This window comes from Pagrus major, chromosome 14 (genome assembly GCF_040436345.1).
Source record: "Pagrus major chromosome 14, Pma_NU_1.0".
Classification (NCBI taxonomy): domain Eukaryota; kingdom Metazoa; phylum Chordata; class Actinopteri; order Spariformes; family Sparidae; genus Pagrus; species Pagrus major.
In genome coordinates this window covers 25,548,975-25,572,946 of record NC_133228.1, presented here as the reverse complement: position 1 = coordinate 25,572,946, position 23,972 = coordinate 25,548,975, and the positions used below count along the sequence as shown (strand labels likewise).

The 23,972-nt window shown below is 47.9% G+C and overlaps 2 protein-coding genes across 3 annotated transcripts; both read left to right on the top strand.

The window, feature by feature from the left end:
- Window positions 1-553: 553 nt before the first annotated feature.
- Window positions 554-16,359, top strand: xpot (exportin, tRNA (nuclear export receptor for tRNAs)). Of its 2 annotated transcripts, none has more exons than XM_073481056.1 (25): window positions 554-699; window positions 2,420-2,573; window positions 3,479-3,561; window positions 3,667-3,723; window positions 3,827-3,896; window positions 4,330-4,548; window positions 5,344-5,528; window positions 6,090-6,258; window positions 6,762-6,998; window positions 7,441-7,479; window positions 7,564-7,626; window positions 7,717-7,841; window positions 8,098-8,242; window positions 8,333-8,452; window positions 8,544-8,638; window positions 9,975-10,044; window positions 10,135-10,373; window positions 10,692-10,977; window positions 11,082-11,271; window positions 11,398-11,514; window positions 11,598-11,713; window positions 11,798-11,845; window positions 11,935-12,006; window positions 12,560-12,616; window positions 12,715-16,359. In XM_073481056.1, exons 2-25 carry the CDS (start codon window positions 2,487-2,489, stop codon window positions 12,739-12,741), a joined length of 2,916 nt encoding a protein of 971 aa, XP_073337157.1. In that variant the 5' UTR covers window positions 554-699; window positions 2,420-2,486; the 3' UTR covers window positions 12,742-16,359. The 2 variants fall into 2 exon arrangements, with proteins under 2 accessions (XP_073337157.1, XP_073337158.1); XM_073481057.1 differs by lacking the exon at window positions 554-699 and adding an exon at window positions 761-921.
- A 1,663-nt stretch (window positions 16,360-18,022) lies between these two features.
- LOC141008631 (uncharacterized protein C11orf98 homolog) lies at window positions 18,023-19,912 on the top strand. Its single transcript, XM_073481075.1, has 4 exons — window positions 18,023-18,122; window positions 19,053-19,177; window positions 19,276-19,373; window positions 19,538-19,912. Exons 1-4 carry the CDS (start codon window positions 18,084-18,086, stop codon window positions 19,654-19,656), a joined length of 381 nt encoding a protein of 126 aa, XP_073337176.1. The 5' UTR covers window positions 18,023-18,083; the 3' UTR covers window positions 19,657-19,912.
- The last annotated feature ends 4,060 nt before the right edge of the window (window positions 19,913-23,972 follow it).

The window sequence follows — 23,972 nt, the reverse complement described above, 5'->3', positions numbered from 1 at the left end:
TTCAATTAAGTTCATCAGAAAAAAACACAAAACAATTACTATCCAGGTTTCCTATAAACTGATCAACGCACAGGTTGTAAAGTCAGAACAGTGTAACTACAGTGGGTCTGTAGATGAGTCTCGCTGTGATGACGTTTAATGTCCCCGACAACCTCTGAAGTCTCACTGACACTTGTTTTTAACACATGAAGCGCTTTATAATTAAACTGTGGACATTAATGATGATTTTATGTCGGAGAACAAAATAAATATCTTCACACATTTAAGTTTCCTTTAACTTTCCTACGAATCACAAACCAACTTCAGCCTCCTGAGCAGAACCAGCCTGTGATATAAACCCGCTGCGGCTGAACTGGATCTCACGTGATTACATGTTTTATTAATATTTATTTGATGACACGTGATTATGTTTTATTAATATTTATTTGATGACACGTGATTATGTTTTATTAATATTTATTTGATGACATGTGCTTACATGTTTTATTAATATCCATTTGTGTTCGGCGGCGCTGTGACCTGACGGAACCGCTTCCGGTGGCGGTGACCCGGATGCTGACGGAGCGGACACGCCGCAGCGCTGCTCCGTCGTGTCGGTCGGGTCCAGCCGACATGCAGCCTGGTGTTCTGGTGACTTCTCCGCGGCTCCGTGATGACGTGACGGGACCGAACCAGCCACTGGACTAAGGTTTCATTAAGGTGAGTGTCTCGCGCTGTCCCGCGTGTTCGTGCGCGGCTGTGCGTGATTTAAACGCGGCTCACGCGGCGGAGAGTCGCGGGGACATTTTCCCGGCGGAGATGTGATGAAGGAGGCAGGAATCGACCCGGAGCCGTGAGAACAGGACCCGGACACGGCCCAGACCACCCGGCCGGTCCTCCAGGCTGCCCGGGCCGCCGGTACCGACAGCTCCCCGGGCTCTGGTGAGCTGTTACACGGTCACGATCAGTGACTCGGCGCAGGCGAGCTCACGAGCTAGCCGGCTAACGCTAGCTGAGCTAGCAGCAGGCAGCTAGTTCAGTGTTGCAGTGAAGTTGTTAGCATGTAGCGGCGCGGGGCAACTTTCTGAGGAGTGGCCCGGCTCTCAGGTCACCAGAGCAGGCAGGGGGACCGGGCAGGTGGACCGGGCAGGTGGACCGGGCAGGTGGACCGGGCAGGTGGACCGGGCAGGTGGTTCGTGTCTCAGTAACATGTAACCGAGTCGTCGCGGCTCCAGGTGTTGACGCTGCGTTGCATCATGCGGCTGAGTGATGGAGGCTGAGCTGCTCTCCGTCCTCCGGACCGACTACACGCTCATGTTCCGGGTCGACTCGACCTGTCTGAGGCGGTTTGGGTCGTCAGACTCGACCCGGTGCTGACTCATCCCCCTTTATGGGTCAGCTCACCTGGATGTCACGCGGAGCTCAACCCACCACGTTACAGGAGCCATGTTGTTCAGCTGTCAGTCACCAGACTCACTCACACTGAAACCCTCAGTGTGTCTGAGTGGACGTCACTATGACGTCACTGTGACGTCTCTGTGACGTCTTCTCAACGCTCACCTGTGACGTCCACGTGACGTCCTTACAGGGTTCAAAACTAAAGTTTTGAGTGTAATTTTAGACTTTTTTTCATCTTCAGAGTCCGAAGAACTTCCTGTGGTTCAATTTTACTTCATACAGCAAAAACTGCAGAGAGGATTCAAACCCTCGACCTCAGCAGCTGCATGAGGCGCGTCCTTTACCTGGAGAGCTGTTAAAGCCTGATGACAAGAGATGTTCTGGTCATCGACCCGTCATCAGTCGGCTGACGTGAGGTCGGACAGATCTCCAGGTAAAGAACGTGCAGCTGCTGAGGTTGAGGGTTTGGATCCTCTCCTCTAAAACTGGGCCGTCATAAAAAGTTCTTGATGGAATATAAAGGAACAGTTCAGCCATGTCATGATTTAAAACAGAGAAACAACGAGGAATAACACATTTGCTCCACATGTTGTTGAGTTGTGTTCTTGCATTATTCCAAAACTATAAAAAAAAAAATCCCAAACCGTGTTCAAACCAGAGAATCCACACGTTGACTCAAGGTAACTGAGGTGCTTTCCTTTGGTTTCTGTCGCTGCACAAATAAAAGTGTAAAACACGACCTGGTCTGCCAACATTTGTGCCTTCAGACAGATTTTCATCAGCTGTGGTTGTTTAATCCTGTTTCTGCATCACATGACTCCAGAGTTGATCCAACACATTAACTGCAACCAGCTACTGTTTGAGTTGAGGTGAAGCTCTGAGTGAAGTCAGCACTCAGCAGACTCTGGTTCTGGTTCTGGTTCTGGTTCCCTCCAGACAGATTAGAGAAACTTCATTTCCATCTTTAGTTATTAGTTGTTGAATCTCTGCAGGCTGCTCACTGTTTGTATGTTCACCTCAGGTTTTCCTTCTTTGTCACCAGATGAGAGAAATCTGCCTGACAGCAGCAGAGAGGAGTGGACCTGCCTTGGAGGAAAGCTAACCCACGAATGGCCTGCCAGTCTGTCGCTGCAATCATGGACGAGCAGGCCCTGCTGGGGCTCAACCCGAACGCCGACGCCCGCTACAGGCAGAGGGTGAGACACTTATTACACAACCAACTACCAAACTACCACAACCTCGACTGAACGTACCTGTGAGGTCTGTAAAGGACGTCTCTGTGTCAGAACATCCAGAGTGATGCGACCACACTGTCCAGATCTCAGTACGTCAAGTTGACATGTTTAGCATCAATAAAATGTTTCTTCTTTCATAAATTGAGTGTAAATGGTGAAATCAGTGTAAACAGTGTGTTCAAACAGCTGCTAAATGTTGGCAGGTCAGACTTTAGCACTTTAGACACAGAAGCAGACAGGCTGGTGCAGCCATGCTGCCACAAACTGACACTTTCTACAAGGAAACACACAACTTACTGTTTTCATTTAATGCTGAATTTACAAGAAGGAGACAATGATTCAGAATCTGTCAGAGACAGAGTTTCACTACGTTAGAAAGTTTGTTTTAACTCAACAACTCTTAAAATCACCACATTTGTGAAGGGAGTCTGGTGATGATGTGGTGACCAGTTCAGTGAGACAGTGTGTTCACTGCTGCTGACACTGACATGTCGTGTATTATTCTTTATGAACGAGATGAAGCGACGGTGAAACAGTGTAAACATCAGAACGTTGTACTGAAGGTCTGTGACAGTCCTCTGCCCGTCTTCTGCTTCACTGGGGGGGTTTACAGCAGCTGTCACCATTTTTAATGATAAAACATCATGGTCTGTTTGCTCTGTATTAGTTTTTGATCTTTAATCAGTTTAATTAGTGAGGTAGAGATGTATTAACAGGTATTGATTACTCTAGCTCTAAGAGCTTTATCTCTCTGAAAGTCTCTGGCTGTGGTCGACCGCTGAGGGAGAGGTTGTAAAGCTTGTATCCTATTTCTAATGAAGCTATTGAAGAATGAATCTGTGTCGTTGGTGTGTGTGTCTCCTCAGGCCATGGCATACTTTGAGCAGCTGAAGGAGTCTCAGGATGCCTGGGAGGTGTGTGCACAGGCGCTCGCTAAAGGGATTTACAAGTGAGTTTCACCGCGCAGCTTCTCTGCTCCGAGGCCTCAGATGCTCCGACAGACGCTGATGGATCGTTTCACCTCATCTTAAACATATTTTATCTGTTGTTTCAGCGACGACCATGTGAAGTTCTTCTGCTTCCAAGTTTTGGAGCATCAGATCAAGTTCAGGTGAGGATGATGATGAGGATGAGGATGAGGAGGCTCTGTCTTTATCTCTGATGAAGAACAGTCATGTGATGTCTCGAGCTGTGTGCTGTTGTTTGTGTTGCAGACACGCTGGTCTGAGTGCAGTTCAGCAGCAGCTCATCAGAGAGACTCTGATGAAGTGGCTCCAGTGTCAGGTACTACTGCTCATGTACTTGTGTTTGGAAGTACTTGTACTTCACTTGAGTATTGAGACTGTCTGATACTTTATACTTCTACTCCACAACAGTTCAGAGAGAAAGTCTCAGAGTCTCAGTAGTTAAAATGATCTCCACCTCAACCAACCACATGATTAACATGCTGCTAACAAGTAAACGCTCCAGTTTGACTGATCCAGTATCAAATCCACTCGGAGCGCAAGAGACAACGAAACCAGTGCAGCTCCATTACAGCAACATGTACAATACTGAGACAGCGAAGAGGGCGGGAAGCCTTTTTCTGCATAATGAGCTCCTTTTAAAACTTCATTTAAATAAATATTATATGTTAAGTAAATCATTTTAAATCTTTTTAAAAGGTTTACTAGTTATGAAACTCAAGTGTTTCTTCGTCCCTTTTTCTTGAGTGCAGCTGATGAACAACCAGCCTGAGAAGCCGTTCATCAGGAACAAAGCGGCTCAGGTGTTCGCCCTCACCTTCATCATGGAGTATCTGACTATGTGGCCCAAGTTCTTCTTCGACATCCTGTCGCTGGTGGGCCTGAACCCTCACGGCGTCGACATCTACCTGAGGACGCTCATGGCCATCGACGCTGAGGTGGTGGACCGAGACATCCTCCACTCACCTGAGGTGAGACGTGCTCTCCCGCCTCTCAGACTTCCTGTTACCACCTCAGTCTTTCTACTTTCTACTAAGTTACATGAATGTTAAGAGCGTTAAAGGAAGCATCATGAAGATGTTCCTCATGAGGAGAGTCAGCTCTGTGCTGAGTCGCTGAAGGGAAACAATATTTGTGTCTGCATCAAATATTAAGATGAGATCAACCTCCACAAAACACAAGTTTTAGAAGTTCAGAAACAAACTATGAAGAGTAAATAACTGCTGGAACATTTAGTCAGTCAACAGGAGGTTAATCACCAGCGGTTTTTGATAATTAATGAATGATTTCAGTAGTTTATAAATTAGAGTCTGCGCTGCTCCAACAAGAGAATTTACTCAGAAAAATGACTTTTGTAAAGTTAAAAAGCCGCCGTCTCTTCCTCAAACAACTTCCTGTGTCCATGTCAGCACAATCACATCTCGATGAATTATTGGAGTATTTGCTCTCTGCAGCTGTCGGGTCGTTCGCTCGTGTTTGACATCTTTGCATATTTCACTCAAACCAGCAGAGAAATAAGAGAATCAGTACTGGTTGAGTCTTGACTGGAGCAAAGACAGAGAAAGTAAAAGCAGAGAGAGGAAGAGACGAAGTAAAAAGCGACAGAGATGATGTGCAGCAACAAGCTGAAGGAAGAAGTTAATCTGCTTCATAACCTCGTGTTCTTCCTGCAGCAGTCAGACACTGACGTCACCATCTGACTGGATTAGATGTGTTTGTGTGCTGAGTTGAGTTGAGACACTCTGGTTATTGAATCTTTCCTTCAGGAGACGCGCAGAAACACTTTAATCAAGGACGGCATGCGGGAGCAGTGCATCCCCCACCTGGTGGAGTCCTGGTTCCAGATCCTGCAGACGTACCAGCAGTCGCACCCAGAGCTCACCTGCCAGTGTCTGGAGGTGGTGGGAGCCTACGTGTCCTGGATCGACCTCAACCTCATCGCCAACGACCGGTGAGTCGCCGTGATTATACCGCTGATGATCGGATGAGCCACCAGCTCACCGGTCGGTTCAGCAGCTCTGTTTGTTCTGTGTTTGTATCTGCACAGTGTGACGGAGCACAGAACCGCTTCTCAGTACAGTGGAGACAATGCAGAACAAATATTTTGTCTTTTATTTAAAGAAAAGAAAGAAAAAAGTAGAATTATCTCACTGTTGTAATTTATTTTCAGATATTGACAGTGAGTCAGCTGATACACAGTTTATACGACCGTGTACCAGCTCAGGTTCTGTGGTCGAAGCGTTGACAGAACACAGGTTTAATCTGAGGCGTCTGTAAATGATCAGTGTCGGCTGAAGAAACTCCATATTTTGCATCCTGACTTTCTCTCTGTCTTTTAACTGGCTGGACTATTGAAGCTTTCCTCTGATTGTTTTTCTGGTGTGAATGAGCTTTAATACTTTTCTCTTTTCGCTGCGTCGCCTCTCGGCTCTCCTGAGTAATCACGTCCACGTCGCTGTCGAGCTTCTGCTGGGTGAGAACCGGGCTGAAACACTGTGTTGTGCTTCCTCAGGTTTGTGAACCTGCTGCTGAGTCAGCTGTCGGTGGAGGAGCTCAGAGAGGAGGCCTGCGACTGCCTGTTTGAAATAGTCAACAAAGGAATGGACCCCGTGGATAAAACCAAGCTGGTGGAGTCTCTGTGCCAAGTCCTGCAGTCAGCTGGATTCTTCAACGTGGAGCAGGTGAGACCGCAGCTTCAGAGCTCGCTGGGGATGGAAAAACTGCTATCGTCCAATAACAAGAAGGTTTCCTGATGGAGGAGATGATGACTGAAGGCTTTAGTTTTTGGGTGAACTGTTCCTTTAATATAAAGGCGAATATGATCCCACTTGAACCTAAATTTGACCAAATGATTAAACGTGACCTCAGAAAACGGTGAAAGTTGAACTGGAGGAAATGCAAATTTCTGGAATTGATTGTTTTTTGTTTTTTCCACAGTAAAACGTGATGTTGAGGACTTTAATGTGAACTCGTCTCCTACTTGCATTTTATTCACGTCTGTTTTGTTTCTCTTTTAAATGATTCATTTGATTAAGTTTCTTCAGACAAGCTGTTTGTGCACAGGAAGTGAAGTGAGCTTGGTCTTTGGTTTGGTCGGTCGGTGACGGATCAGACACTTTACTGTGTTTACATTCACACCCAGAGGTCACGGGGTCACGTGCTTTTCCTGCTTCTGTCCCGTCAGGAGGAGGACGTGGACTTCCTGGCCAAGTTCTCGCGGCTGGTGAACGGGATGGGGCAGAGTCTGGTGCTGAGCTGGACCAAACTGGCCAAGACGGGAAACGTGAAGGAGACGGCCGAGACGCTGCAGGCCGTGGAGGCCAAAGTGCCGCTGCTGCTGCAGCTGCTGGTGCACGAGGACGACGACATCTCGGCCAACATCGTCGGCTTCTGCTACGAATACCTGCACGTCCTCAAACAGGTGAACCGGTCACACTGGATATTAATATTCTACAGGCGGGAGTCAAGAAACATCAGCTGTTCATACTTATTATTCCAAAGGAGACATTGTGCTTCAGTACTTGAAGTAAATAATGATGCTCATACTGTTGTACTTTTACGTATGAGTTGACTTTTACTCTGATATTTGTACTCAAGTAAAAGATGTGATCTTCCTCCACCGCTGTGTCCCGGTCGCCAGAGACGCTGCAGCAGCTGCAGCTTCAGCAGCCGCAGCTTCAGCGGAGGCTCTGCTGTTTGCTCAGTCCTGCTGTTTAGTTTCTATCATTTTTCTTTCTGACGTTTCGCAGCTCAACTCTGTCTCTGCTTTTTGTTTTGATCACAGCCTGTTCGTAACATAATATATGATGATAAATACGTTCAGGATGCGTCGACTGACAGAAAATGTTCTTTTGTTGTCGTAGCTTCCCCAGCTGACCGATCAGCAGAAGTCCAACATAGAGGTGAGTCTGATTAAGATGTTGGTTCATTGAACCGTCAGCACTGTGAGCTGTGAGTAAGCTAACAGCCCCGCCCTCTCACCACAGGCCATCATGCTCGCCGTCATGAAGAAGCTGACGTATGACGACGAGTACAACTTTGAGAACGAGGTGAGTTTCTTTCTTGGCTGCCGACGGTTCATAGTTCTGCTGTGAGAACGTGAAGCTGCAGCAGACGTTCTGCTTCTGTTCGTCTGTCAGGGAGAGGACGAGGCCATGTTCGTGGAGTACAGGAAGCAGCTGAAGATGCTGCTGGATCGTCTGGCTCAGGTGTCTCCGGAGCTGCTGCTGGAGGCCGTACGACGAGTCTTCACCAACACCATGCAGTAAGAGCCCAAAATGAATTTATTCAGACGGACAGAAACCCGAGTGTTTAGCTTGAGACCATCACATTAAAATAAGAAGTGAAATTCTGAGAATAAACATGCAGGACTCAAACGCCACAAGGCTTTGAGCTCTTACAAGTCCACCAGAGATGTACACCAGCGATGCAGAGCGCCGGACTGCAGCCCAGAACTTACTGACTGAAAACAGCACAGACAAAGGATCTGATCCTCATCTCGTCTCTGATTTGTCCCTCAGGAACTGGCAGACGGCTCCGTTCATGGAGGTGGAGGTGGCCATCAGGCTGCTGTACATGCTGGGCGAGGCCCTGCCAGCGTCTCACGGCGCTCATTTCTCCGGAGACACGGCGAAGACGAGCGCCCTGCAGGACATGATGAGGACGGTCAGTCTCCTGACTCGACTCGTACGCTGCGTTCAGTGTCTGCTCGATGTGACCGACATGATCAATGTGTTTTCTGCTCTGACTCCTCAGCTGGTGTCCTGCAGCGTGAGCAGCTACCAGCACAGCTCGGTGTCTCTGGAGTTTTTTGAAACTGTCGTTCGCTACGAGAAATTCTTCATCGTGGAGCCGCATCACATCCCAAATGTTCTGGTGAGTGACTTGGTTTAAAACGGCCTGATGAGGCCGGTTTTCTTCTCCTGTTGAAGTCAGTTGTCACATCTGGTGTTGTGTTCACTGTCAGATGGCGTTTCTGGACCAAAGAGGACTGAGACACAACAGCCCAAAGGTCCGCAGCAGAGTGGCTTACCTCTTCTCAAGATTCGTCAAAACTTTGCAGTGAGTCCAGCTTCTTCATCCTCATGTCACACTCACTGCGTGGTCACCACCAGGTGGACAGAGTAAGGCCCGGTCCAAATCTCTGGACCCGCTCGCTTCAGTTGTACGTACCGTGACATGTTCACCGTCATCACGTCAAGTCTGCGAGTGCGTGAGACTGCACGCCTCCACGCTTCAACTGACGCTGTAATAAAGTTAATGCTTTACAGACTCAGAATTGGTTCTTTAATATCACGTAAGTAAATCGGTGAAGTCTGCAGAAAGTTCTGTTGAGGGTCCTTGTGGACTGGATGAAATGTGAGCGCAGACAACACTCAAGACTCGCTGACCTCCAGCGAACACGCCTGCGAGTCTGCGAGTCAGCAGTTCACTCCAGTGTGAATAATCCAAAACCACTTTTACAGCAGAATCAGTTTGTACGTGCAGGTTTTCTAAACGCTGTTAAACCTGCTAAAAATAGGTGATTATGTTTATTATCATGTTTGTTCTCGCTGTTCGTCATCACGACGCGTCGCAACAGTCTAAAGCAGCAGATCGTATACGGAGGTGGTTTTGTCTAAAAATGTAAATCAAACCTTTAAATCAAGGAGCCACTGCTGCAGCCTGGGCAGAAGATTATCATCTATTCAAAGTTCCTTCAGTTTTCATGCTTATTTTGCTGATGACAGAAGTTGCTGAGGAGTGAGACATCTCGCTTCTTTCTGGTCTCTGATGAGTTGAACTGAAGCCACAAACAGCGATTACGTTTTTAATATCTTTAACTTCGGTGTCTCCGTCAAACTCGGCGCCGACTGAACGACGTTTCAGCTGCTTCAGAGACGGATGGAAAGATATTAACAAGGCAGCAGCCTGACGAGCGGAGTAGATGTTGTGTTCAGCCGATGAGCATAAAAACCAGATGGTAGCGAGTGTTTTGTGCCAGAGTGAACGAGGTATTATAGTGTTTGGATCTCAACTCTATGGTCATTTTTCTATATTAAATGAAACCGGAACAAGAGAATCTCTTTATGAAAATGATCTTTGTGACGTGATATCTTGTGCACGTGAGAAAATAACTTCGCTCGAGCAAAATCAAACTTTACCCGGAGAAGATACACACACGTCAGCACAAGAGACTTGTTATCTTGAAAAGAAGATATTTATTGTGAGAAGATGAGAAGTTTCTGCAGCGAGCGAGAACTGGATCCTGCATGAAGAAGATGTGACTCGCCTGACATCTTAATGTTTGTCATTTAAGTCTGAAATCTTCCACCGGATTCAAACCGTTGACTCTCATGTGACAGAAACATTAACGCTGTGTGTTGGTGCTGACGTCTCTTGTCCTCTGTGTCAACAGTAAACACATGAACGCCTTTATTGAGGACATCCTGACCAGGATCCAGGACCTGCTCGAGCTCGCTCCCCCTGTGAGTGTCATCGTTCACCAGTCAGTCATGAGTCTGGCACCTTTATTACAACAGAGTTTTACATTTATGATAATGTTCCCCTCCCTCCAGGAAAATGGCTTCCTGGCGCTGCTGACCAGTGACGACCAGCTGTTCATGTTTGAGACGGCGGGCATCCTGATCGTGAACGGGGAGAGTCCAGTGGAGAGGAAGCAGGCGCTGATGAGGAGCCTGCTGCTGCCGCTCATGGACGCTTTCCGCCTGCTGCTCGCCAAACTGCTGCAGGAGACGGAGGACGAGAGACAGGCCGCCCTCGCCGACTGTCTGAGCCACGCCGTCGGATTCGCCAGGTGAGTGAGCTCATTTTTAATCTGTCGCTCAGGTTTGTTCAAGGTACAAGATCTTCTATTCGTCACAAGAAATGACGGTTAAAAAACTCAAACGTAGCATCATTTGTGGATCTCCCAGCGCTTCGTCCTACTGACGTACCGTATCACACACAGACGACACACAGACGACACACAGACGACACACAGACGATACACAGACGATACATAGACGGCGTGTAAATGTATAGATCCTCTTCAGAACCTGAATGTCGCAGTCCTCACGATGACTCTGCTGAAGTGAGTTGAGCTGAACTCCTCCTCCGTCTCCTCTGTTTGCAGTCGGACCAGCAAGGCGTTCAGCAACAAGCAGACGGTGAAGCAGTGCGGCTGCACCGAGGTCTACAGAGACTGCATGCAGACCTTCCTGCCTGCACTGAGCTGTCCCGTCCAGCGGGGGGTGCTGCGCAGCTCGGTCCGCTCCTTCCTGCACAGAATGATCATCTGCCTGGAGGAGGAGGTGCTGCCCTTCATCCCCGCCGCCTCCGAGCACATGCTGAAGGACTGCGAGGCCAAAGATCTGCAGGAGTTCATCCCGCTCATCAGCCAGATGACCGCCAAGTTCAAGGTACGCAGGAAACGAGCCCACACAGATCAGAGTCACAGGTTACACTGAAGGCAGCCGTCGGATCACAGGAGGTTAATCAGCTGTGTCTCCCGTTGCCATGGCAGCGGCAGGTGTCTCCCTTCCTGCAGCAGGTCTTCATGCCGCTGGTGCTCGCCATCTTCGAGGTGTTGGCCCGGCCGGCGGAGGACAACGACCAGGCGGCCGCTCTGGAGAAACAGATGCTGAGGAGGAGCTACTTCGCCTTCATCATGACCGTCGCAGGAAGTGGAATGAACGAGGTGATGGCCAATCAGGGTGAGTTACAGACGGGCGTCAACATTACTGTCACGTCTAACGATGCAGGGTCAGTCCGGAGCTGAAAACACAGTGAGGCTCATCCACAGAATGACTGGATCACCTGAGTCGTCTTTTTGTTTTCAGGAGCAGAAAACATCGAGCGTGTCGTGTTCACCATCATCCAGGGAGCCGTGGACTTCCCCGACCCCATCGCTCAGAAAACCTGCTTCATCACCCTCTCCAAGCTGGTGGAGCTGTGGGGTGAGAAAACTCGACCGTTTCTCTTCGTCCTGGTCAGAGTGTCTTTGTTCTAATGTTGTGTTGTCTTCTGATCCGACCTGCAGGAGGGAAAGACGGCATGGTGGGTTTCCCCGACTTCATCTACAAACACATCGTTCCTGCGTGTTTCCTGGCTCCTCTCAAACCGACCTTTGACCTCTCAGACGCTCAGACAGTCCTGGTGAGTTTCTGCACCAGAGTCCAGCCTGCAAACGCAAGATTTTACCGCCTGTTCACAGAATTGATGTGGCTGTTTGTGTTTCAGACGCTGTCAGAGTGTGCTCTCACACTGAAAATGATTCATCTCAAACGGGTAACAACTCTTTCACTGAGGCATCTTTAGAAAACAGTTCTGCTGTCGCACCGTTCAGCTGTAAACAGATGATGAATCTTGTCTTTCAGGGGCCGGAGTTCATCCAGTTCTTGCAGCAGGAGTATCTGCCCTCACTTCAGGTGTCACCGGAAATCTCACAGGTACGACGGTCCTGAATATTTGAGCCTGGACACAGAGTTGGAGGGGAGCCCCGTTCATTTACAGGCGCTTCTGTCACAGTGTAAGCTTATGGGAAAAAGTCTTTTTGGGCTGAAGTGCATCACGTGACGATTACACGGTTGATCCGCCCGGTGCGACCCTGCAGCCCTCTGCAGAGATGTTCTCATGTTCTCACTTTGTTGCTGCTCGCAACGCTTTACCAACACAAAGTGGTGCGTTCAGGAACAGCTGGGACAAATCCTGCTGACTCTACCTTCAACTTTAATAGTCTTTGAATTATATTAATATGACGTGAGCTTCAGTAGCTTTGACCACAAATGTCCTTCAGAGGGAGACTTTACTCTGATACTCTGAGCACATTTAGAGCCTGTACTCGATTACTTTTACTGGAGTGAGGAGGTTGAAGTGACGGGGCTCTGACCTGGACGGGGCTCTGACCTGGACGGGGCTCTGACCTGGACGGGGCTCTGACCTGGACGGGTCTCTGGGCGTTTGCTGGTTCCAGTTTCTCACGTTGTGACTTTGATGTTTCAGGAACTTTGTCAAGTGATTCAGCAGCCGGACGTCAAAGTCCTGAAAAACTACATGAAGGTACGAGTGTGTGTGACGTATTGGTCCTGTGAGAGTGTGTGTGTGTGTGTGTGTGTGTGTGACGTGCTGATCAGCTGATGCTTGTCTCCCGTCTGCAGGCGTTCTTTCAGCGAGCCAAACTGTAGGAGGTCCAGCTGGAGGGTCGGTGGGACTGCGAGGACACACAGGAGCTGGTCAAACAGGCCACTTACTACAACAACATGGAACTTAGCATAGGAGCTGCTTTTGCACTTAAAGAGTGAATGCATAACAAAGCCCGGTCTGTCTAAGTCGGACATGGACAGAAGGTCGGTGGACGGAGAAATCCCTCCGGCCGCCGCAGAGACGAGACGAGCTGTCCACTGGAGTGGAGACGTAAAGGAGCTCGACCTTAAACACGGAGAACTTTGTGCAAAGTGTTTGCGAGTGAAGCAGCTCTGAGGCAGAGGACGCCGCCCGTCTGGAGAAGGTTTGGTAATTATCCTGAAACCACGACTTTATTCCAGTCCCACCTTCACATTTCAAACATGTTAGATTAGAGTTTTTCACAGAATGGACAAAGAAAAAAGGGCTGAACTGTTATTTTCATTAAAATGTGGCATTGATTCTTTAGTTGGACGGAGACGGACGTTTAGTTTGAGTTTGAAGTGACGCCCGGCTCGAGCTGCAGACATCTCACACTTCATCTTCCCCAGTTCTCAGTTTAAAGCAGAAACGATGGTTTGATCTCAGCCGCTCTTCATATTTGTGACCTGATGGGACGGAGATACTCCGGGTTCAGTCGGATCGACCCGGCAGGGCGACGATTACCATCCGGTTAAAAGTCCATGGAATATTTTGGTTTCCCGGAAATACGACGAATATTTGGGGCTGTTTTTGATTTCAGATGGAAGTGAAGCTGAAACAGGAACAAAGTGTAAATAAGAGAATACGATGTTAAAATGTAAATAAAGTTCCTAGGTTTAGTTTTTTTGTATCTTCATTCCCATCTGGAAACTAAATATGGAAGCTCACGTGTGCCAGAAAGAAAGGATTGAACATTAGGAATGATGAGAATAGTCACAGTGAGTCAAACTGATGTGATATTGGGTCAAAGTTCTGATAAATCTCAGTTATTACCTCATAAAGAAAACGAGAACAGCTCCGCCAAAACCCGACAGTCTCCTTTAATCCAGTCAGACATGATCACACAGCAAATTAAACAGATTTTTAAAAAAACAACCTTTTTCACTCAGATCTTTATTCCTCGAGACATCTGGATCAGCACCATAAGTTAATGAGGTCTGTTCTGATCCGAGACTCGTCCTCCATCCAGGTCCTGTGGAAATCTGTTCAGTAGTTTCTGTTTCATCCTGCTGACAAACCAGTCAGTCAGTCAGTCAGTCAGTCAGTCAACAGACGGGAGAGGAACCTCGGCGGAGGTATTTTTTATTTCTCATGATTTATTTATGAAACGTTTGACCCAGTTCATCTCAGATTTCATATTTTGCAGTAAAAAGTTTGAATTTTCAGTTGTTTTTATTTAAAATGAGTATTTTTGTGATATTTGTGACTTTTTGAATCTTTGTGACTTGAAGTGAACATTTTATTTGACCTTCTCATCCTGTCGACTTTCAGACTGAAGTTAATCTCATTCTGATTTAAAAACTCAAACTGTGACATCGTTCAGCAGTTTGATTAACCAACTGAAGATGACGGTGATAATTCTGATTTGTTATAATTTGACCTTCGGTCTTTATTTTTGTCGTCGCTAACATTTGATCTTTTCTTCTCGTCTTGGCCACAGTGAGCTTCCGTAGCTGAAAACACTCATTCATAAGAATCATTCTTCTACATCTCGTGTAAAAACAAGAATGAGCTCGTGTACAGACGCTGAAGTTCTGATGGGTTTTATATTCGAAGCATTTGTGACAATTCAGGATGATCGACTAATTGATTATGCAACGCTTTACTGCGAGCAATACTGTGAAGGAGCTGATCGACGGCGACACGACCAATCAGTGCGAGGCAAACTGTTTCTCATCATTTCCGCTGACGTGAAGAACCCGTTGTGACGGTCGACTCGGTACAGAAGCTTCTGTCCTGTAGAACTTTGGTTTTGCGACGTGTCATTCTGTCTGTCTGTGCAGCGCCGGTGTCCAGCCTCTCCTGGTTATCTGATTTGACTGAGGACAGTTTTTCTTCACCTTTTCTTAAATGTCTTTTATTTTTCCGAACACTTCGCCGTTTGGAAAACCTCCGTGGAAAAGAGCCTGAAGGGTTCAGTTAAATGAGGACAGTGACTTTGGGGTTGAGGTGTTGCTGTGTGTTTCTAACTGCCAACAGTCTCACAAAAACAGTCTCCTGCTGCTTTACTGCCAAAATCAGTGTGAATCTATTGAAGCGCGACACGTATCCAACAGAGAAGTCATCGGCCCAATGATGGAAAATATGCATCATCAGGTATCAGCAGATAAATAATTTATAGCCGATAAATCTTCTTTTACAAGAAGAAAACAACGAGGGAAAAAGTCTGATCACAGCTGGAATATCAAATGAACCACGATGCTCTCACGTCTGAGCCTCCTACGCTCAGCTGTGCATGAAAATCTGTGCACAGTTGTTTTATTGGTATCAGCCGTGAGGGTCAGAGAATTATTGTGCAGGTTAAATAGTGCTTCTGTTGGGGACTATTTCCAGCGGCGGATGAGTACACATCAGTAGTAGTAGGATTTGTTGACATGAAGAAATATACAGAACGTCACCAAACCCGTCGGCCTGTCGGACGGGTCGGGCCGGGTCGTGTGCCTCCTCTTTAGATTCCTGAACAACAGTTTAAAATGGCGTCTGTTCTGAGGCATCGAAATGTGACGGTCACTTAAAATAATGTTTCCCTCCACAGTGTTTTCCTCTCGTCCATGTTGATCCTGTAAACGTAAGAAAACTTAGCTCGAGGTCCACTTTGATGAGACGTCGTCACCAAATAAATCAAATTAACATCATAACCTGCTCCTTCATCTTCTCTGTAGTCTCTTTTTCTGTTGACTGTCTGGATTTCTGACGTGCGGTTGTTAGCGACGTCCGCGGGGTCAGACGAGAGGACGGAGGTCAGTTTTATCTCTGTCCAGCACAGAGATCAGTTTAGCCTAGCTTAGCACAAAGACTGGAAGCAAAGGGAAACTGCTAGCGTAGCTCCACCCAAAGAGGAAAATCTCCAAACCTCGAGCGAACAAGCTCTTCACCAATCCACAGAAGAGTTTGCTCAGAGGCTGTTGGTCAACAGAAAGCCTCAATGCTAACTGCTACTGAAACAACGACGTCTCCTCTCTACGCTTCCCTCTGCTGATGGGGCTAGGCTAGGCTAGGCTAGGCTAGGCTAACAGAAGCTAAGCTAGGCTAATCACATCCGGACCAGCTCTGACGCAACTGAACATCTCAAATAAACTTTTCTTTTCTTCCCCAAAATCTTGAACTGTTGCTTCCTGAGTGTGTTCAGGTGTTCAGGTGTTCAGGTGCGTTCAGGTGTTCAGTCAACATGGACGATGAATGTCTCCTCATGATATTTTGTCACTCAGCTGTTTGTCTTCACTGCAGGACACATTCAGATGGTTGTTGATGAATCTTCAGCTCGTTACAGCCTGTTTTTATTTCTGTTTTTGTTTTGCTCATATCGAAGAAAAACTTGCCAAATGAATTAATTTGTTTATTGATTATTTTGTTTGTTTTTGTTTTGATATGGTGAAAAAAACTTCTGTTAGAACCAATAAAGTGTTTACTAATCCTGAGATCCTGTTTTATTTACTGCTGGACTATTGAAGCTGCCAGTACTGCAGTACTATTACTGCATGAAGCTGACTACTGCAGTACTATTACTGCATGAAGCTGACAGTACTGCAGTACTATTACTGCATGAAGCTGACTACTGCAGTACTATTACTGCATGAAGCTGACTACTGCAGTACTATTACTGCATGAAGCTGACTACTGCAGTACTATTACTGCATGAAGCTGACTACTGCAGTACTATTACTGCATGAAGCTGACAGTACTGCAGTACTATTACTGCATGAAGCTGACAGTACTTCAGTACTATTACTGCATGAAGCTGACAGTACTTCAGTACTATTACTACATGAAGCTGACAGTACTACAGTACTTGTACTGCATGAAGCTGACAGTACTGCAGTATTTGTACTACATGAAGCTAACAGTACTACAGTACTATTACTACATGAAGCTGACAGTACTACAGTACTATTACTGCATGAAGCTGACAGTACTGCAGTACTTGTACTACATGAAGCTGACTACTGCAGTACTATTACTACATGAAGCTGACAGTACTGAAGCTGACAGTACTGCAGTACTTGTACTGCATGAAGCTGACAGTACTGCAGTACTTGTACTGCATGAAGCTGACTACTGCAGTACTATTACTACATGAAGCTGACAGTACTGAAGCTGACAGTACTGCAGTACTTGTACTACATGAAGCTGACTACTGCAGTACTATTACTACATGAAGCTGACAGTACTGAAGCTGACAGTACTGCAGTACTTTTACTACATGAAGCTGACAGTACTGCAGTACTTTTACTACATGAAGCTGACAGTACTGCAGTACTATTACTGCATGAAGCTGACAGTACTGCAGTACTTGTACTGCATGAAGCTGACAGTACTGCAGTACTTGTACTGCATGAAGCTGACAGTACTGCAGTACTTGTACTGCATGAAGCTGACAGTACTGCAGTACTTGTACTGCATGAAGCTGACAGTACTGCAGTACTTGTACTGCATGAAGCTGACAGTACTGCAGTACTATTACTGCATGAAGCTGACAGTACTGCAGTACTATTACTGCATGAAGCTGACAGTACTGCAGTACTATTACTGCATGAAGCTGACAGTACTGCAGTACTATTACTGCATGAAGCTGACAGTACTGCAGTACTTGTACTACATGAAGCTGACAGTACTGCAGTACTTGTACTGCATGAAGCTGACAGTACTGCAGTACTTGTACTGCATGAAGCTGACAGTACTGCAGTACTTGTACTGCATGAAGCTGACAGTACTGCAGTAGTGAGGAGCTGAAACTTGCTGACAATAATAAACAGTGGGGACGGCGGTGTCAGTACCGACAGAGGCCACCAGGTGGCAGCATTCAGCCGCCAGGTGACATCCAGCTGTGGTCAGCAAAGGTACTTTCGAGGTACTTGTACTTCGCATGAATACTTTCATTTCACACTACTTTCTCCCTCTATGATAAGGTTATAAACACGCTGTGTTCAGCTGCAGGTGACATGTTGAAGCCTGCTGATGTTTAATCTCCTCATGAGGAGTGTGAGCCAGCGCAGGCTGTAGTGACCGGACAGAGCTGAGGGGGCAGTAGAGAGCAGAGCGCCCTGCAGTCCGCCGCAGGAGGAGGAGAAGAAGAAGAGCAGCAGCAGAAGAAGAAGAAGAAGCCCATGTGAGCAGCACCAGCAGCAGCAGCAGCAGCAGCATCATGTCTCCACCGGGAGGGAAGATCAACAGACCCAAAACTGTAAGAAACTGATTTATATCAAACATGTGGATGAAAACACGGAACAGGAAGAACAGAAGCTGTAACTTGTGACCTTTACTGCACCGGAAATAACAGCTAACACAGAGCCGGACTGTTAGCAGCTAGCATGACTGTTAGCAGCTAGCATGGAGAGCTAACGTAAACACTGCGGCTCTACGAGCGAGCTAACCTGTTTATTATTTACTTATTTATGTATTATTTACTTATTTATGTATTATTTAAAACTTTCAGATAGTTTACTGCCCCCTCATGTAGTAATAGTACTGTAGTACTGTCAGCTTCATGTAGTAAAAGTACTGTAGTACTGTCAGCTTCATGTAGTAACAGTACTGCAGTACTGTCAGCTTCATGCAGTAACAGTACTGCAGTACTGTCAGCTTCATGCAGTAACAGTACTGCAGTACTGTCAGCTTCATGTAGTAACAGTACTGCAGTACTGTCAGCTTCATGCAGTAACAGTACTGCAGTACTGTCAGCTTCATGCAGTAACAGTAGTAACAGATCAGCCGTGTGGCTCTCAGCTCTGTGTCCGTCCATCACAGCTGCTGTTGAGACTCTGAGGTGAATCTGTCTGAAACATGAATCTGTCTGTCTCCTCATCCTGTCTCCTCATCCTGTCTCCTCATCCTGTCTCCTCACCTCGTCTCCTCATCTCGTCTCCTCATCTCATCTCGTCTCCTCATCTCGTCTCCTCATCTCGTCTCCTCACCTCGTCTCCTCATCTTGTCTCCTCATCTCGTCTCCTCATCTCGTCTCCTCACCTCGTCTCCTCATCTCGTCTCCTCATCTCGTCTCCTCACCTCGTCTCCTCATCCTGTCTCCTCATCGTGTCTCCTCATCGTGTCTCCTCATCTCGTCTCCTCACCTCGTCTCCTCACCTCGTCTCCTCACCTTGTGGTCCCGCTGCAGGAGCTCGGTAAGAAGCTTTTCAAGCGGCGGCGAGTTCTGAGCAGAGAGAAGAGGAAGAGACGTCAGGTTGTGGGCGCTGTGGTCGACCAGGGTCTCATCACCGTCCATCACCTGAAGAAGAGAAAGTGAGTGACGAGTCCCGTCAGGACACAACGTGAGCATGAAGAAGGAACAGCAGCATCAGAACAGTGCGGTTAACGTTTTGTCTGACTTTGTGTTTTAGGTCGAGCCCGCGAGCGAACATCACTCTGTCGGGGAAGAAGAAGAGGAAGCTGCTCAAACAGCTGCAGCACATGCAGCAGGAGAAGGCCGGGATGGAAGGTAGAGCTGCACCACCAATAATCACTTATCGATCCACGATCAATAACCACTTATTGATCCGCAGCCTCAGTTTGGTTTAAAGAAGCAGCTGTGACAAACGTTGTGTGTGCAGATTGTGACGCCTCATTCTAACTCTAAAGTGTTTCCTCTGTCGTCCTCCTCAGCTGAAGAGGCAGCAGCACCACCGAAGAAGAAACAAGAGTCGTCGTCTGCTCCGACCAAGAAGAAGAAGAAGAGAGCAGCTGGAGCGCAGGGCGATGTCGAGATGGCGGACATCGAATGACTCTGAAACACGGTCCAGTGTTTTCTGTTGTGTTGGTTCGTGTCAGAGGATCGTTTGTCTGTTTGTGTCGGACTCAGACTCAGACTCAGGAAGCTGTGGACGACTGCAGGACAGAGATGCTCGTTAAGTCAGAATGATCAGTTGTAACATCCGGTCAAGACGTCAAAACGCTGAGTTCAGCTAAAGATTTGTGATCTGTGACGACCTGTTTGTTGACGGAAAGATGAATTTTGACGTAATAAACCTGTTGAGTTGGTCTTCCCTTCTCGTCTGTCGGTCATTCCTGACGTTATAATATTATTACATTATATTATTTTTGAAACTCTCCTGTCCGTCTGTCTGTGTCGCAGGTCCTTTGAATAATGAATGAATGTACCTGCAGCTCGTTCATCAGCTCTGCTTCTTCACTGCTGATTCACCTCCTGATCTTTATTTCAGCAATGTTATAATAAAAAGTCCATAATTTTACTAAAACATCAAGTCTGCTGTTCTTTTCTCTTCTCGTCAGTTTACAGTTTGATTTGTTAAAGGATTCTCTCCACTCGTCACCTTCATTCAGTATCTCTCACTTTTTATTTATTATTCTTAATATTCAGTTTTTGAATTAAACATGTTAAAAAACTTTTTCCAGTTTGTTTCTGAACATTTTAATATTCAGACGTTTCACAAAGTGAATTCTGAGGAAAGAAATCTCATTTCATCTATTTTAATTTAATATTTCATCATTTTGACTTCAGTTTTACTTCCTGTCATCAGTGAGCTTCCGTACTTTTTATACGCGTTTTGTTTTTTAAAGTAAATTAATAGAAAAAAACCTTGAAAATCTCAAAATCTTCATTCTGAATATTTCTTCTATTTTTTTTATCATGTTTACTTCATTTTGACTCATTTTCTTGTCCTGTCCCCCATATATACTGTCCTCATGTCTCCTGCAGTCTGTGTGTCTCATGTCCCCATATATCCTGTCCTCCATGTCTCCTGTCCTCCATATATCCTGTCCCCCATGTCTCTTGTCCTCCATATATCCTGTCCTCCATGTCTCCTGTCCCCCATGTCTCCTGTCCTCCATATATCCTGTCCTCCATGTCTCCTGTCCCCCATATATCCTGTCCTCCATGTCTCCTGTCCCCCGTGTCTCCTGTCCCCCATATATCCTGTCCTCCATGTCTCCTGTCCCCCATGTCTCCTGCAGTCTGTGTTTCGTCCCCCATGTCTCCTGCAGTCTGTGTTTCGTCCCCCATGTCTCCTGCAGTCTGTGTCTCCTGCAGTCTGTGTGTCTCCTGTCCTCCATGTCTCCTGCAGTCTGTGTGTCTCCTGTCCTCCATGTCTCCTGTCCCCCATGTCTCCTGCAGTCTGTGTCTCCTGCAGTCTGTCTCCTGTCCTTCATGTCTCCTGCAGTCTGTGTCTCCTGTCCTCCTGTCTCCTGCAGTCTGTGTCTCCTGTCCTCATGTCTCCTGCAGTCTGTGTGTCTCCTGCAGTCTGTCTCCTGTCCTTCATGTCTCCTGCAGTCTGTGTGTCTCCTGTCCTCCATTTCTCCTGCAGTCTGTGTGTCTCATGTCTCCTGCAGTCTGTGTGTCTCCTGCAGTCTGTGTCTCCTGTCCTCATGTCTCCTGTCCTCCATGTCTCCTGCAGTCTGTGTGTCTCATGTCTCCTGTCCTTAATGTATCCTGCAGTCTGTGTCTCCTGCAGTCTGTGTGTCTCCTGTCCTCCATGTCTCCTGCAGTCTGTGTCTCCTGCAGTCTGTGTGTCTCCTGTCCTCCATGTCTCCTGCAGTCTGTGTGTCTCATGTCTCCTGTCCTTAATGTATCCTGCAGTCTGTGTCTCCTGCAGTCTGTGTGTCTCCTGTCCTTCATGTCTCCTGCAGTCTGTGTGTCTCCTGCAGTCTGTGTGTCTCATGTCTCCTGTCCTTCATGTCTCCTGCAGTCTGTGTGTCTCCTGCAGTCTGTGTGTCTCATGTCTCCTGTCCTTCATGTCTCCTACAGTCTGTGTGTCTCCTGCAGTCTGTGTGTCTCCTGCAGTCTGTGTCTCCTGCAGTCTGTGTCTCATGTCTCCTGCAGTCTGTGTCTCATGTCTCCTGCAGTCTGTCTCCTGCAGTCTGTGTCTCATGTCTCCTGCAGTCTGTGTCTCCTGCAGTCTGTGTCTCCTGTCCTTCATGTCTCCTGTCCTTCATGTCTCCTGCAGTCTGTGTCTCCTGCAGTCTGTGTCTCCTGTCCTCATGTCTCCTGCAGTCTGTGTCTCCTGTCTCCTGCAGTCTCTGTGTCTCCTGCAGTCTGTGTCTCATGTCTCCTGCAGTCTGTGTCTCATGTCTCCTGCAGTCTGTGTGTCTCCTGTCCTCATGTCTCCTGCAGTCTGTGTCTCCTGCAGTCTGTGTCTCCTGTCCTCATGTCTCCTGCAGTCTGTGTCTCATGTCTCCTGCAGTCTGTGTCTCCTGTCTCCTGCAGTCTCTGTGTCTCCTGCAGTCTGTGTCTCCTGTCTCCTGCAGTCTGTGTCTCCTGCAGTCTGTGTCTCATGTCTCCTGCAGTCTGTGTGTCTCCTGCAGTCTGTGTCTCCTGCAGTCTGTGTGTCTCCTGCAGTCTGTGTCTCCTGCAGTCTGTGTCTCATGTCTCCTGCAGTCTGTCTCCTGCAGTCTGTGTCTCATGTCTCCTGCAGTCTGTGTCTCCTGCAGTCTGTGTCTCCTGTCCTTCATGTCTCCTGTCCTTCATGTCTCCTGCAGTCTGTGTCTCCTGCAGTCTGTGTCTCCTGTCCTCATGTCTCCTGCAGTCTGTGTCTCATGTCTCCTGCAGTCTGTGTGTCTCCTGCAGTCTGTGTCTCCTGCAGTCTGTGTCTCATGTCTCCTGCAGTCTGTCTCCTGCAGTCTGTGTCTCATGTCTCCTGCAGTCTGTGTCTCCTGCAGTCTGTGTCTCCTGTCCTTCATGTCTCCTGCAGTCTGTGTCTCCTGTCCTCATGTCTCCTGCAGTCTCTGTGTCTCCTGCAGTCTGTGTCTCCTGCAGTCTGTGTGTCTCCTGTCCTCATGTCTCCTGCAGTCTCTGTGTCTCCTGCAGTCTGTGTCTCATGTCTCCTGCAGTCTGTGTCTCCTGCAGTCTGTGTGTCTCCTGTCCTCATGTCTCCTGCAGTCTGTGTCTCCTGTCTCCTGCAGTCTCTGTGTCTCCTGCAGTCTGTGTCTCATGTCTCCTGCAGTCTGTGTCTCATGTCTCCTGCAGTCTGTGTGTCTCCTGTCCACAGGTCTCCTGCAGTCTGTGTCTCCTGTCCTCATGTCTCCTGCAGTCTGTGTCTCATGTCTCCTGCAGTCTGTGTGTCTCCTGTCCTCATGTCTCCTGCAGTCTGTGTCTCCTGTCCTCATGTCTCCTGCAGTCTGTGTCTCATGTCTCCTGCAGTCTGTGTCTCCTGTCCTCATGTCTCCTGCAGTCTGTGTCTCCTGCAGTCTGTGTCTCCTGCAGTCTGTGTCTCCTGTCTCCTGCAGTCTCTGTGTCTCCTGCAGTCTGTGTGTCTCCTGTCCTCATGTCTCCTGCAGTCTCTGTGTCTCCTGCAGTCTGTGTGTCTCCTGTCCTTCATGTCTCTTGTCTCTTTAATAATTGATGATTGTTTAATAGAACCTGGTTTTATTTAATAACGTCGCTTCGTAAACGACACAGAGCAGATGACTGTTGTGTAGCAGATGTTTGGACCGAGCCTGCTGGTGCTGGTGCTGATGACACTGCCATGTTTTGGGATGCAGCCCCCCTCCCCCTCCAGAGGACAAAGACTGAAATGGGTCAGGCTGCTGAGAGGAGCAGATCCTCCGCACCAGCCATCATGTAACGTGGTTCATCATCCGGAGACAGAACCAGACGGACCCATCTCTTCCACCAGCTGCTCATCATGACGCCGACAGGATCCATTTCATCCTCCGGGACCAGCGGCCGCTTCTGCCCGAACATCTAGCGGAGAGAACCGCGGTTGGACCGGGGGGGATTCGTGAATCGTGCCGCCGGCAGCAGCAGCTTCTCTTCAACATGTCCTCCCGGGTCGGCTGGAGCCTGTTGTTCGCTCACCGGGACTGAACTGGTTCGAGTGGGTCGCGCTCAGCCTCCAGTCTCACACCGACCCGTCTCACCGACCGACCGCCGCCGCAGGGACGATGGACGCGGCTCCGAGTTAATCCGCGTCCTCGGTGAAGATAAAGGTAGGACCGTGAGGACGGAACCAGCTGGATCACAGCAGCGGGTTCGGGTCCCGGTTCAGGCTCCGGGCTGCGCGAACATCAGCACCATTAGAACCCGCGCGGCGACGTGTTCGCGCGGCAGCTGGTGCGCGAACAGTTACACAAAGAGCCCGTT

Excerpts from the sequence above, each read along its gene's own strand:
- LOC141008631 (XM_073481075.1), top strand. The coding sequence starts at position 18,084 with ATGTCTCCACCGGGAGGGAAGATCAACAGACCCAAAACT. Across the intron at positions 19,178-19,275 it reads CATCACCTGAAGAAGAGAAA|GTCGAGCCCGCGAGCGAACA; the intron begins GTGAGTGACGAG and ends TTTGTGTTTTAG. Across the intron at positions 19,374-19,537 it reads GGAGAAGGCCGGGATGGAAG|CTGAAGAGGCAGCAGCACCA; the intron begins GTAGAGCTGCAC and ends CGTCCTCCTCAG.
- xpot (XM_073481056.1), top strand. The coding sequence starts at position 2,487 with ATGGCCTGCCAGTCTGTCGCTGCAATCATGGACGAGCAGGCCCTGCTG. Across the intron at positions 3,897-4,329 it reads TGAAGTGGCTCCAGTGTCAG|CTGATGAACAACCAGCCTGA; the intron begins GTACTACTGCTC and ends TCTTGAGTGCAG. Across the intron at positions 12,007-12,559 it reads TGTCACCGGAAATCTCACAG|GAACTTTGTCAAGTGATTCA; the intron begins GTACGACGGTCC and ends TTGATGTTTCAG.